Source organism: Tenrec ecaudatus, chromosome 11, assembly GCF_050624435.1.
Source record: "Tenrec ecaudatus isolate mTenEca1 chromosome 11, mTenEca1.hap1, whole genome shotgun sequence".
NCBI classification, from domain to species: domain Eukaryota; kingdom Metazoa; phylum Chordata; class Mammalia; order Afrosoricida; family Tenrecidae; genus Tenrec; species Tenrec ecaudatus.
Genome location: NC_134540.1, coordinates 69,366,151 through 69,380,842, shown reverse-complemented (window position 1 = coordinate 69,380,842; position 14,692 = coordinate 69,366,151). Strand labels below are relative to the sequence as shown.

Below are 14,692 nucleotides of genomic sequence, written 5' to 3'. Positions count from 1 at the left end.
GCTAGTATCCAGAAAAGAATGTACACACACACATACCCTTACTTACAACTCAACAATAAAAATGACAAACAGTCCAGTTTTAAAATAGGCAAAGGATTTGAACGGACACTTCTCCAAAGAAGTTATTAAAATGACCAATAAGTGCATGAGAAGATGCTCAGCTTCATGAGCGGTTGTGGTTGGGTGCTATCAGGTTGATTTCCAGAACTGACCCAAAGGATGCTCTAGGCTGCCATCTCCATGGGAACAGAGCACCAGACTTCCTCCCAAGTCTATACCCTGGGTGGATTCCAACCACGTATCTTTTGGTTAGCAGTTCAGTGCTTAGCCATTGTCCCACCAGGGAGCTTTTAATTATTATTAAGGAGAGGAAAATCACAGACACAACGATGAGCCAGCCACTCCACCTTCACTCATCTACTGCCACTGAGCCAATGGCAACTCATAGTGACCCTATAGGACAGGGTAGAACTGCCCCTGTGGGTTTCTGAGACCATAGCTGTGTTAGGCAGGTTCTCTGGAGAAAAAGAAAACAAAAACAAAAAACCAGGATTTACACACATATATGTATGAGGATAGGTTTATATAGCAAGGATGAATGTAACAGTTAATTAGTCCACACAGCAGTACAGAGGGCTCAGTCCAACCTATTTTCGTGGAACACTTTCCAGTCAATATACTGGAAATCCTTCAACTCCTGTGGGCTGTTGGGTCCATGGTCAAGGAAGCAGACAGCAGAGTTTTCCCTCAGACTAGACAGGCAGAGTCTGGCCGCAGGTGGCAGACAACAGGGTGGGTCAGCAACAGTCAGTAGCGCGGGAACTTATCAAAGCAGGCCCTGATGGGGTGTAGAACTGAAGCGATGCACAGGGTCAGGATCCACCAGCCTCAAGTTCACGTGATGTATGAATTAGCAGCTTGGTGAAGCAGGTCTCAGGGAGCCTCAAGCTCTAGCTATAGGATACAGGATACGGGTATAGGCTACGGGTACAGGATCCTTGGGTTGGCTTGGCCCACAGGTAGTGCAGCACATAGGTTGAGGCAGAGACCTAACTAAAGCAGTAGCATGCTGGTCTGAGCACCAGGGAGCAAGAGAGAGGGGGGCGGGCCTTGAAGAGCCATAGACTTCGTTGTCCTCCAATCAAGCTTTGACCTGATTCATCTCCGCCCACATGTTCCTATTGGCCTAGTTGGCACAATCAACCTATCACAATAGCTCTTTATGGGAATAGGAAGTCCCATTTTCATCCCGTGATCACCTTCACTAGGTTGACTATAATAAAAATAACAGGCAGTAGTCAGTGTTAATAAGATGTGGGTAGTTTGGACTCCTCATAGACTGGTGGTGGAAAGGTAAAATGGTGTGGAAAACAGGATGGAAGTTTTGTAAAAATTATTATATAACCCAACAGTTTCACTCCTGCCTATCTATGAACACATTTCCCACAAGTGAATGGGAAACATAAAAACCTGTACACAAATGTCCGCAGCAGCATTTTCCATCCGAGCCCCCCAAATGGAACGTCTGAATCAACCAAATGTCCATTAACTGATGGCTAATGGTGAAAATGTGGTCTATACAAACAAGGGATTTGAACCCCAAAAAACAAACCCAGTGCCATTGGGGTATGCCGACTCATAGCGACCTAAGGTAAAACTGCCCTTGTGAGTTTCTGTAACTGTTTACAGGAGTCGAAAGCTCTTTCTCCCAAGGAGCAGCTGGTGGTTTCAAACTGCTGAATATGTGAATCGCACTCCCACACCTCACCACTACACCACCAGAGACTATAATTCACCAAACAAGGGAGGGCTCAACTGATCAAGCTACTACATGGATGAGCACTGGGAACGTCATGCAAAGTGGAAGGAGGCTGAAATCAAAGGGCACATCTTGCCCCATCTCCTTCGTAGAAATGTCCACACTAGCAGACTCATGGGGACAGAAAGCAGGTTGAGAGGAGATAGAGAAAGGGGTGTGTGTGACTGCTACTGGGGACAGGCTTTCTGTCGGGTGGGGGGTGGATTTTCTGGGATTCAACTGTGGTGATGGGTTCACACCTTTGTGAATATACTGAAAACTACTCTGGATATGGTTTTTCAATTGCGAATTTTATGGTGTGTGAATTACCTCTAAAAACTTCAGCAAAAACCTGCACATTTAGGCTCTGGTATTGGCTTCATGACTGTGGGTTCATGCGCCCTCCGTGAGGGCCCTGCCGAGGGAGGCTGCAGGCTGGTTGTGGCGGGAAAGCCGCTGTTCCCTTCCATGAGCCCGGCCTTTTCTGGCAACTCCTGGGCTTCCTTCTGCTGCTGCTCTTTGTTCAAGGGGGAGGCCCCAGGATGTAGGCGCCTGGGTGGCTTGCCTATGGGTGTGTGTGTCCACCACCAGACGTCACGTCTAGTGGGCTGCCATGGCTGTCTTTTTACCCCCCCGCCCCCTTTCCCCTTCCACCGTAGGTTTGGTTCGGTGGCTGCAGACGGGCAGTACCATTCGCCTATTAAGGACAAGAGTACGAGATTCAACGCGATGCTGGCGGCGCTGACCCCTTCCAGACTAGCTGTGACATTCCAAGCCCTGGGCGCCATGAAGGTAGTGGACCTTGATTCCCATTGGCCTTGTTGCCTGTCTCCCGTGCACTCCAGGGATGGGTGGCTATTTCAGGAGCTGGGGCTTCTTGAGCCGTGGCTGGTGTCATGAGGCTAGCGTACTGGCTGAGCAGAGAGCGAGCCTCTCGGTACTAAAAGTGCGTGCAAGCAGTAGACCTGGTCCTTTCCAGCTGCATCCCACCTGAGTGTTGTTGAGCACAGCAGGCGTACGAGGTCTAGCAGAGATATGTCCAAGCTCCAAACTCACTGCTGTGGAGTCCGTTCTAACACACAGCACCCCCATAGAACAGGGTGGAACTGCCCCAGGGGGTTCCTGAGACGAACTCTTATTTAAAAATTTTTATTTTATTTTATTGGGGCCTATTACAGCTCTTACCACAATCCATACAAATATCCATGTTGTCAAACATCTCTTCACATATGTTGACATCATCTTTTTCAAAACGTTTTCTTTCTACTTGAGCCCCTGGCACCAGTTCCTCATTTCCCCCCCTCCTTCCCCCACCTTCCTTCCCTTCCCCATGGCCCTTGATCATTTATAAGTTTTTTTTGTTTTTTTTATGTCTTACACTGACTGCTGTCTCATTTCACCCACTGTTCTGTCCATCCCCCTGGAATGGGGGCCATACGTCGACCATTGTGGTAGGTTTCCCCTTACTCCACCGCCCACTTATCCTCCTGGTATCTCCGCTCCCCTTATTGGTCCTGAGGGGTTTATCTGTCTGGATTCCATGCATTGCGAGCTCTTATCTGTACCAGTGTACGCGTTCTGGTCTAGCCAGATTTGTAAGGTAGAATTGGGGTCCTGATAGTGGGGGTGGGGGTGGGGAGGAAGCATTAAAGCACTAGAGGAAAGTTGTGTTCCATCGGTGCTATCCTGCACCCTGACTGGCTCTTCTGCTCCTTGTGGCCGTTCTGACAGGGGGGTGTCCAGTTGACTACTGAGGGGCTTTGCGTCTCCACTCTTCCCTCCTTGAGACTAACTCTGTAGGGGAGTGGACGCTTCGCCTTTCTCCTGCGGAGCAGCTGGTGGATTTCACTGCAGCCCTTGCCCAACACATCACCACTACAGCCCCAGGGCTCCTCGCAGAGATGCACGGGGCCGGGGGGGGGGGGGGGGGCTTCAGTCCCTGAATCAGCACCTGCCCTGCCCATTCCCCACCTTTCCAGGAGGTAGGTTTTCCTGGTGATCAGGGACTCCTGGGTCCTGGTCTGCTGGCTGTGCCTGCGGCTGCTGTGATCTCATCTCCAGCGTCTCTGGTGAGATGAGATCACCACCTCTCTTGGCTGCGTCCCACTCGGTCCAGTGGTTCCAGCGCCTGACATGTGTTTTCCCAGCTGAACCCGAGCTGTTCTTGCTAGCTCCGCTCGCACCGAGGAGTGGAAAAACGGATCCCTGTCTCCTGAAGGCATTCCTGATGTATGAGAGAGCCGTCCCCGCAGCTCCCCATGGTGACGTTGGCTCGGGCTGAGCAGGCCCCTTCCTTTTACACCTGGCCCAGACGCCCGGCTTTGCTCAGACCTGGAAGGCTCTCTCTTCAAGGCTTGCCATCTCCTACCTCCCTGCTCTCCTTGGGGCCCAAAAGCCACATCAAATTAAGTGATTAGTGGGAACAAAAGGAGAAGAAAACTAAGATACTTGGCAGGGGTTTGAGCGATCTCCTCAGACTAAGTGTTGGAGTGGGGGCGGGGGAGACTGGGGAGCCTGTCTTTTCCGAAGGAGGCAGGAGGCTGGGGAGAGTCACTGTGAGTTGGAGGTGGGCATCGCAGGAGTGTAAAATGCCACCACTGGTTAAGTACTGAATTCCTGACTGAAGGGTGGGTGTTGGAAACGCCCCCAGCGGTGTCCCGGAAGAAAGGTCTGGCGATTTGCTGCTGAAAGGAGGCAGCCTGAGTGCTTGGAGCACGGCTCTCCTCTGAGCCACTGTGACGTGGACCGGCCGTGACAGCAACTGGCCAGTCTTGTCAATCAGGGGCCGCACGGTGGCTGAGCCCCGCACTTAGGCTTGCTCATGGAGCAGGTCTGGTTTAGGCCTGAGGACCTACATTCCTAACACGTTCCCAGGTGCTGCTGCTGCTTCTGCTGGCCGGAGTCCGCTCCTTGAGAACCGCAGCACAGGGCAGATGGATCGAGGTGGACATTCTCACCACTGTCACAGACCCTGGTCACTCTTCTGTGACCTCCCACTGCCCCCAGGGTCAAGGGCCAAGTTCACCTCATATCCTCAAGGCCTGTGGGACCTCGTCCTCAGCCTCCTCTCACTCCACCCCTGCTCACTGGGGCCCTCCGCCAGGCAGGCCTCGTTTCAATGGAAGCTCTACTTTTCCTTACTTTGGGGACCCCACCCTGAACAGGGTCATGCAGAGCAGGACTCCATCTGTGTCCTTGGAGGACACAGTCCCATCCACAGCATGGCGAGGCCCTGTCGTGCAGTGGAGAGAACCCGGGCCACGTTGTATTTTGCCAAGTGATCATTTTCTCATTGGGAAAAACGAGGCAAAAAGCCAGCGTCCGATGGAAACGTTGTGGAAGCGCAGCGAGGCAATGTGTGGGGAGGCACAGCTGGCGCCTCTTCCATCGCCACCGTCGACACCACTGCTACCCGAATCGAACTCATGGCCAGGAAGCCCGGGCTGGCGCGCAGAGGACCTGTCGGACAGGGTCGAGCTGCCCCGTTGGGTTTCTGAGGCTGTCCGTCTTCACAGAGCAGAGAGCCTCATCTTCCTCCCACGGATGGCCTGGTGGGTTCCCGCGACTGGCCCGTGGCGAGCAAGCACGCTGGCGCGTGCCTCACTCCCTCACCAGGGCTTTCACGACCGAACACACAACCCCGGCCACCCTTGTCTCGGGGCTTCACACAGCTCTACGCCGTTGTGTGGCTGTATGGGGACCCGGGGCCGGTGAAGGTAAAGGAGTTTGTAGAGGTGTGCACTGAATATCTGTAGGGGCCCTGGAAGAACTGCAAATTAAATGTTGGACCACTCACTGAGAGGCTGGGTGTGCAAACCCACCAGTGGCTGCATGGGGGAAAGATGAGCGCTGCCAATTCTCATCCGGACTCCCAGCATCCAACACCCGAGGCAGCAAGCCGACTCACTGTGAGACAGGGTCCACTTGGCAGCGGTGGGTTTGGACACTGAATACGTGCTGATGAACCCTAACAGCACTGCTTAGGCGGGAGAGGTGGTGCCGTGTTTGGATGGATGGTCACAGCATGCTGTGCAGATATAATGGACATACCCATGCTATTTAGACACTGCACCATCACGAAAGGGACAGCGCTAGCTGAGAGTATACATGCGCAGCGAGAAGCAAGAGGTGCCTGGCTTTGTGCATAAGCTGCTGACTAGCCACCACGCTGCAGCTGTGATTCTCATGAGGCGCTGTCGAGCAGGCGCTAAGTCATAGCGGTGCGAGGTACCGCAGAACTGAACACCGCCACCCGCGCCACCTTCACAATGGCTCTTAGCAGCCACTGTGCTCCTCCATCTTGTCTTTTTCACTGCCTCTCCACTTTACAAAGCCTGCTGTCCATTTCCAGGCACTGGCCTTTCCTGACAATGTGTCTAAAGTATGAGAGGAAGTTCATTATCCTCGCCTCCAAGGACCGTTCTGGTTGTACTTCTTCCAAGGTAGACTAGTTTGCTCTCTAGGAAGTCCCTGGTGCAGTCAATATCCGTCACCAGCACCGTAATTCAAATGGGCCGGTTCTCTCTCAGTCCTCTTTATTCAGTGGTCTTCCTCAGTCAACTTTCACGTGCAGAGGAGGTGATTAAAACTACCGTGGCTTGGGCCAGGCATAATTTAGTCTGCAAAATACTTCTTGACTTGCCACATTTTAAAGAGGTATTGACTCAATACAATGCATTGTTCGATCCCTTGTTTACTGACCTTCGGTGAGCATTGAATATGGATCCAAGCAAGATAGAATCCTTGACAACGTCAGCCTTTTCTCCATTTATCTGGACGTTACCTGTTGGTCTAGTTGTGAGGATTTGGGGGCTTTCTTTATGTTGAGTTGCAATCCACACTGTAGACTACAATCCCTGATCTTCGTCAGCAAGGGCTTCAAGCTCTCACTTTCATTACAGATAATAAGCCTTCCTCCAATCCTGATTCTGCCTTCTTCTTCATATAATCCAGCATTTTCTCTGATTATTTGCTCAGCACACAGACTGAATGAGTATGGTGACAAGGTGACCCGAGGCACACCTTTCCTGACTTAAAGCTGTGCATCCTGCCTCTTGCTCCGTGCACAGGTTCTGCAGGAGCACAATGCAGTGTTCCGGAATTCCCGTTCTCAAGGCGCTCCATAGCTTGTTTGACCCACACGGTTGAATGCCTTGGCATCGTCAATAAACACAAGGAGACATCTATCTACTATTTTCTGCTTCCAATCAATATCCATCTGACATCACCGATGATATTCCATGTTCCACATCCTCTTCTGAGTCCAGCCTGAACCTCTCTCTGGAAACTCCCGGCCAATGTACTGCTGCAACCATTGTTGGATGATTTTCAGCAAAAACCTTACTTGCATGCGACATTAATGATCTCACTGCCACGGAGTTGGTACTGACTCACAGTGACCCTCTAGGACAGGGTAGAACTGTCCCTCTGAGTTTCTGAAACCGTAACTCTTTAGAAGAGTAGAAAGCTTTATCTTTCTCCCTCTGAATGGCTGGTGGTTTTGAGCTGAGACCCTTGTGGGTCACAGCCTAATGTGTAACCACTCCACTATCAGGGTTTCTGTGTTAGTCCGGGTGGACTAGAGAAACAGATCCAGAGACACTCATATGTGTGTAAGACAGTACTTTATATCAAAGAGCAATTATACATTACGAAAACATCCCAGCCCAGTTCAGATCAAGTCCATGAGTTCAATATTAGCCTGTAAGTCTGATATTATCCCATGAATTCCTCTTGAGACTCATGCAGCACATGCAATGATAGTGAATGCAGGAAGATCACAGGCCAGTGGGTGGAAAGTCTTGTGGATCCAGTGGCAGTGGAAGCATCTCTGGCCTGGTGCGGGTCTCCATGTGGCTCCTCCAGCTCCAGGGCTCTGGCTGTCATCAGCATGGCTCCATGTGGTTTGTCAACAGGCATGCGAAGCAGAGAGTGTGTCCCGCCTCCAGAGAGAGGAAGACAGGAGTTCCCAGAATCCCCAGGAGAAGGCCATACCCACACAAAGGCATTATTGTCTATGACCTGATTGACAGGCTAGACTGTACCCCTTTGCAAGTTGACATGAGCTTATGTAACTACCATAGTGTTTACTGATATTTATGATATGATTCTAAAATGTTCATATTCTGCTTGTTTGGTCACCTTTTTGGGAATGGTACAAATAGGGATCTCTTCCTGTCAGTTGGCCACATAGCTGTCTTCTAAATTTCCTGGCATTGATGAATGAGTGCTTCCAGTGCTTCACCGGCATGTTGGACCGTGTTCAATTGGTAAACCATCGATCCTGGAGCCTTGCTTTGGCTAATGCTTTCAGGGAGTGCAGCTTGAACTTCTTCCCTCAGTAGCGTAGGGGCATGGGAAGCCACGATCTGGCTAGGGAATCCTTGATTTAGGAAGAAACTCACCAGGAGGCATAACCAGGATAGCAGTTGGTAGGAGTCATGGTCCTTTCCACTGACTTAGGAAAGTAGAAAGGCCTCAGTGCTGAGCTGGGCAAGGGCGCCTGACACGAGGTTGTTCAGTTGAATTGAGTGGCTTTGGCACACACAGAAGCAATTGAAATGCAGTGCCTGCTCTCGATTCTACAGCGAGCTCAGTAAGAGCATGCGCTCTGAGCATAAAGTAGGCACTCGGGCGTCTCCTCCTGCCTCTGAAGGTCCTTGGCAAGTTACTGAACCACCCAGTGCTTCACAAAACGACCACTGCACTCCCTTAGACCTGTGTGAGGCAGGCTCATGCCTGTCACATACGTGTAAGAGTGCTTGCATAGAATAAGAATATGTAATAAGTATACGATACTTATCCAGGAGCTGTTTTTAAGGGAAGGGGTGTGGAAGCTTGAGAACTGAATTGGAAATGTAGCTGAGACGCTAGGATGTCAGAGGTTGTAACACATACCCATCCCTCCATTGGTAGCGGTGCAGGGACCTGGAGTTGAAGAACCTTGAAGCGGAGTCTGGATGCAGCTGAAAAGCAGCCGTGGTTGAACGGGATCTGCTAAGGGTGTGGAAGGGGAGCAGTGGGGACCATGCGTTTTCCCCTGGGGTTCAGTGACTCTTGAGAAAAGAGTTAGGAGACTGAATGACCGTCCTCCAGGCTGCAGGATGAAAGAGGGTGGCTACTTTCCTCAGGGGCCCCCTCAGGGAGAACAAAGAGAAGACATTGGTTTGGGTGGGGGGGGGGGTGGTGTCAGGACTTGCGATGCTCTCGGGAATGCTCCTTTGAGAGTGAGTGGGTCTGGGAAAGTGGTTGAGTCTACGGAGGCAGAAGGGTCAGTCTCTCGTTGATGAGGGCTGCGGGGACAGCGTACCCTCAGAAGAGCTTTCTGAGACCTGACTATACTGTGGCCAGAGACCTTTGTGCACCTTGGAGGATTAGAACAGCACAGAAGAATTCGCTTTCAGGATCAGAAGTGATTGTTCAGTGGCAGTTGCAGTCAGATTTTATGTCAACTTGAACCTGTGTGAAAATGTAGGGGTGGAGTCCAACGTGTCCATCAGGTTACAGTCTAAGGATGTCTCTGGGAAGGCATGGCCTATTTATTAGAGAGACACTGGGCACTCCCTTCCTCTTGCCCGTCAGCTTCCTGCTCACTAGAACTCCGTGTCTGCATCCCATGTGGGCTACCTGTTGGCATCCTGCCATGTTTCCACTGACCTTGGTTCCACGTGACTGCACCCATGGGCTTGTGTTCGCCCTGTTTCTAGCTTCCCCTTTTGTTGTCACGGGCCTGCAGCGACGTGAGTCTGAAGAGGGCTCCGGCTAGCGTTGGACCCATGGGCCTGAGGTGGACCGGGCTGCTTCTTCACTCAGTCTCTGACACAGCCCCAGCGATGTCCCCAAGGGCATCGTTGACTTTCTCCCGGGTGTGTGGCTCCTGGTCATCTGGCTTTGCAGTGCCATACCTGTGGGCTTCGTCACTGACTGGGCCTGCCGATGGTCAGCTAATGGCAGAGTGTGACATTCTACCTGGCCAATGAACCAGATGCTATGGGGCTTGCTCCTGAGTTGAAGGTCACTGAGTGTCCCTAATTTAGTAGTCACACTTTTTGCGGCTGGTGCTATGAAATGATCAGGCTTTTGGTTTTCTTCTCATCAGCAGGTCCCCCTTTTTTTGCATTCTGTCATTACTTTATGTTTATATAGTCTTCTTTGTCACTTAGATTGATCTCATTTTGATGACTAACATTTAATAGGCAGGGATGGTGTCTTCTTTTTCAGTCTCAGTTCAAGGCCCGTTGTTAGGCGCCATCAAGTTGGTTTTGCCTCATAGCAAGCCAGTGCACAACAGAACCAAACGCTGCTGGTCCCGGACCGTCCTCACCAGGGTTCTTATATTGGAGTTGGTTGTTGCAGACATGTTCTCTTTTTTTGGTTACCTCTCTAATTTAACAAGTGTGATTTTTTTTGGGGGGGGGGCAGGGGCTGATCTTTCCTAATAATATGTATGAAGTATGGGAGACGAAGTCTCGCCATCCTTGCTTCTAAGGATCATTCTGGCTGTGCTTCTTCCAGACAGCTTCGTTTGTTTGGTTTGGGGCAGTCCATGGTTCTTTCAGGATTCTTCACTGGCACCCTCGTTATACTCCCGTCTTCCTTCGACGATGCCCAGCTCTCACACGCTTCGGGGGTGATTGAAAGTCAGGCATGCTTTACTTCTCAAAAGTAACATCCTTGCTTTTCAACTACACGTTGAGAAGATCTGTGCCATGGCTTTACCAGGTGCAACATGTCTTTTGATCTCTTGATTGCTACTTGATGGGCAGCGAGTGTGGATCCGAGCCAGGTGATGTCCCGACAGCCGCGATCTCTTCTCTCTCTGCCGTGATATTACTTAGTGTTCATTTGTAAGGAGTTTTTGCGTTGTCATAATCCCTATGGAAATCTAAGAGCCTTGATCTTCACCAGCAAGGGCTTCAAACTGTCCTCACTCTCAGCAAGCGAGGTTGTAGCATCTGCCGACAGCAGGCTGTGATCACGCCTGCCTCCAATCCTGATGCCACACTCATATAGCCCAGCTCCTCTGATGACTTGCTCAGCGCACCGATTGAGTGAGTGGTGAGAGGACACACTCCTGACACTCATCTTCCTTGATTTACAAGTATGCAGTATTCCCCTGTTCCGTTTGCACAAGGGCTCTGGATCCAGGTACAAGTTCTACACGAGCACAATGAAGTGTTCTGGAACACCCATTCTTCTTAAGGCCAACCATAGTTTGTTATGATCCACACAGTCAAATGTCTTTGCAAGTACAGGGCCTCTAGGAGAACATTGAAAGTCAGGGGAGTCTCTTCACTCTTTTCCCATCCATCTATGCATCCATCTATGCATCCATCCATCCATCCATCCATCCATCCATCCATCCGCTCGTCCACACCTTGTCCATCCTCCCATCTGCCCTTCTGTCCATCCTTCCACTCACCTAGCCACCCACTCACCTATTTTACTACAGAGGGCTCTGAACACAAGTCTGCTTCCTTCCTGTACGATTTAGTCCATAATAGGAAACTGTGGAGTGTTTAGGGAAAAGCTGTCACCTACCTCATAGACATCACTTCCCAGAGGCTCACCGTGCAGGAGTGTATAAAGGTTAGGTCAGAGGTGTCCACCGCCTTCCCGGCCCTGGCCCTTTCCCCGGCAGTAAAGGGCTGAATGTGGGTCACCTCTTGCACATCAGAGGGCTCTCCAAATGGAAACGGGTTGGATACGGATTAGAACCTCTAAGAGCGTTTTGCTCTCCCACTGTGCTCTCGTGTGGGGTGGGGTGGTGCTGGTGAGCGGATCAGGGCTCACAGTTCAGAACTGGAGGGACCATGGGAGTTTCATCTACTTGTTTTTTAAATTAGAAGGTATCATCGATACCTTTTCTCAATCTAATGAAATCAAGTTAAGAATCGGACACCATATTCACTTCCGTGGAGTCGATGCTGACTCGTGACCCTATAGGACAGGGTAGAGCTGCCCTTGTGAGTCTTTGCGACAGTAACTCTGTCCAGCAGTGGAAAACCCTGTCTTTCTCCACTAGAGCGGCTGGTGGTTTTGAACTGCTGACCTTGCAATTAGCAGCCCAACGTGTAACCACTACACACACCAGCAGGGCTCCTTAAAGTTAAAGCTACAAATGTTTTTAAACAGGGTTTCCATGTGTGGGGTGGAGATTCTCTGGAGAATAAACCGGGATGTGGGCTCCCTGGCATGGTGTCTTGGAAAGGGGATCTCATAAGTGTGTGTTTTAGGGAACACTGACAGGTCTTTACTCTGTCACGCAGTTTGGAGCCTGCAGGGTCCTTAGTTGCTGGAGGCTAGCTGGGATCAATGTTCTGGTTAATTGTGCTGCGCGCTTGTCTTGTTTGTGCTTCAGGTAAGCACTGGGCTGCCCATCGAGAGGGCAGCGGCTCGGACACACGGGAGGAGAGAGACGAGGCTGTCTGCTCCTCTTCAGACTCACAGCCTCAGAAACCCTAGAGAGAGGCTGCACTGCGTCAGAATGGTCTAAATGGCTGTGGGTTTGCCTTTGGTTCGGGTGGGGTGGGGTGTGTGCTCCGTCAAGGCAGCAGGTTGACACGGTTCAGGTCGCTTACAAAGTGGCTTTGTTTGGTCTTCAGCATGCATCCTCTGACAACAGATACTAGAGCAGCGTAGCAGGACCGGCTTAGGTGTCAGGGAAGTGCTGGCATTTCAGCCTGGATGATCCTCGGCGGTGGGGAGGGGAGGCAGGGAGGCTCTGTGAACTTAGGGACACCTGTTTCTGTGTCTTGGTACAAGAGTGTTCCGTGGTTGACCACCAGAGGGTGCCAAATACCAGTCAGTGATGGCTCTAGCAGCCGTCCCTTCTCATGGATGCACTTCTGCAAGGCAGGGGGAAGAGCTGAGGTTGTGTTGTGGTCCTGGGTGTGTTTAACTTCCTCTCAGCCACGAGTGTAGATTTTAACGACGAGTCAAAAGAAGAACGTGGGTGCCTCCGTCGATTAATCAGTTGATTTAAGACCAATAATGCTCATAGGATGAACTGCTTTGATGATACCTCAGAGCATAATTTGACTCACAAATGTCTTTAAAAAAAGAAGCAGCAGCAGCAGTTTGAAGCATTTTTTCCCCTTGGGTCTAAAAATATTATTGCTTTTTTTTCGTCCAGTGTTGTTTCCATGGAAGATGTTTACATTTTTCACAACTAAATTTATCAGCTTTTTTTTTTTTTAAGATGCACCAATCTGTCTTTTTCTCTAAAGACCAAAGCGCTAAGGATATTGGGCAATGGAAGGTGGGTGGCACTGGGCCTGCCTATGTGACATGCCCATTGGGCCTGCTGTTCTCCCACCAACACGTGCTCGATGCTTCCCTTGCACTGGTGCTAGGAGGTGACCAGAGGTGACCTGGAGCTCATGAGAGCTCTCCGTGGAATCGCAGGGTCTCCAGGTACCTGAGACACGTCAGCATTGAGAGGAAGCCTCCAGGGAGTACACTGGCAGAGGGTGAAGGTGGAGTACTGTGAATAATACCTCATGCAGACAGCGTCAGAGGATGTGTTTATGATTGAAAGAGACCTCAGCGATGGGAGTCCAAGACACGTCTCTCAGAGAAATGTTTCTAAGGGAGGCCTCTGCCTTTCTAGCACAAAGACGTAAGAGTCGGCATCTGGACCTTCCACCCCGCATGGCACCGTAGGCAGACCACATCCCAGCGGGACAGCCCAGGGCAAGCCACGACGGAAGGCATGTTGGCATGTTCCAGGCTGTAGGAGAGGCAAATCCTTGGGTGACTTTCCTCATCTGCTGGGGGCCGAGAATGTTGATGTTGTGCCCCACTCGCGAGGTCATCCAAGGCCAAGCAGGTCTTTCGGGGGACCCCAGTCCCCTCAAACTCTGGATTGTGGCCATGGCAGCTGTGATTGTGTTGATCAAGCCAGTTGCTCCCGGCCTGGGTCCTGCTTGGGGGAGAGGCTGCCCTTCTCATCTCTAGCAGGTAGAGAGAGTGCCCAGGTGGCACCTGTGATGAGGTCCCTTTCTTGGTGGAAGCTCTAGTGTCCACTTCTGGACACTATGAAGGTCAGTTAGGGATGACTGGTGCTCCACCTGCTGTCCCGAAGAGCGTGTCTACCTTGCTGTTTCCTGTAGGCAGAGCACTTCCTTTCCCTTCTTCCGCACGCACTCTGTGACCCCCTTCCTGCTGGAAGAACCCGTCGCTTGTAGTATTCTGTTGAGAAGGGTCACAGCAGTTTAAGGCAGGGTCCAATCACCATAACAACTCGCTGCCTACTGGGGCTGCGAGGGGAGAGGGTGTTCAGGCTTTCCACTTACAAGGACTTACGGAATCTTCATAGCAGAACCCTTTAGGATAGGTGCTCTTCTTGCTTCCATTCTCCAGAGGAGAAGGCTGGGCTCTCTGGTTGTGCAGCACAGAGCCTGCTCACTGGCATTTCCCGACCACTTTGGCCCACAGGGATATTTGTTTTAATTAAACCAAATTGAACCAAACCACACCATGCCCAGCCATGCCAAGCCAAGCCAAGCCAAGCCAAGGAAGGTTAAATTGTATTGCCCACATTTAAAAATGGGTTGCCCATTTGATTGTCCCACTAAACCAGGATTGAGCAGATGTGAAATTTTTAGTGGCCGGGCCAGGATCCAGGTCTCTTTGCTCCACTGTGCCCCGAGGCTGATGTATTGCTCAGTGGCAATGGTGACTTTGCCTGGAAATTGTGTGTTGCTGTGGTTTTAAGCATCTGTACGGGGGGAAGAAGGGGAGTGGGGAGGCAGGGTGGTGCAGCTTTTACATTTCAACGTGCAGTTTAATGGACATTTATTGAGTAAGTACAACTTTGAGCCCAGTCCCACGGGCTGATTTGGAATGTCTCTGCCAGCTCTAACGCCACTTAGGTAGCCCAAAGACGCTCAC

General features: G+C 51.0%; 1 protein-coding gene across 1 annotated transcript in view; it reads left to right on the top strand.

Moving 5' to 3' along the window:
* Positions 1 to 14,692, top strand: part of ACOXL (acyl-CoA oxidase like) — a 360,344-nt gene that overhangs the window by 23,424 nt on the left and 322,228 nt on the right. The window contains exon 8 of the mRNA XM_075562669.1: positions 2,458 to 2,590. Within this exon, the coding sequence (XP_075418784.1) occupies positions 2,458 to 2,590 (133 nt within the window). The remainder of the gene's footprint in view (positions 1 to 2,457; positions 2,591 to 14,692) is intronic.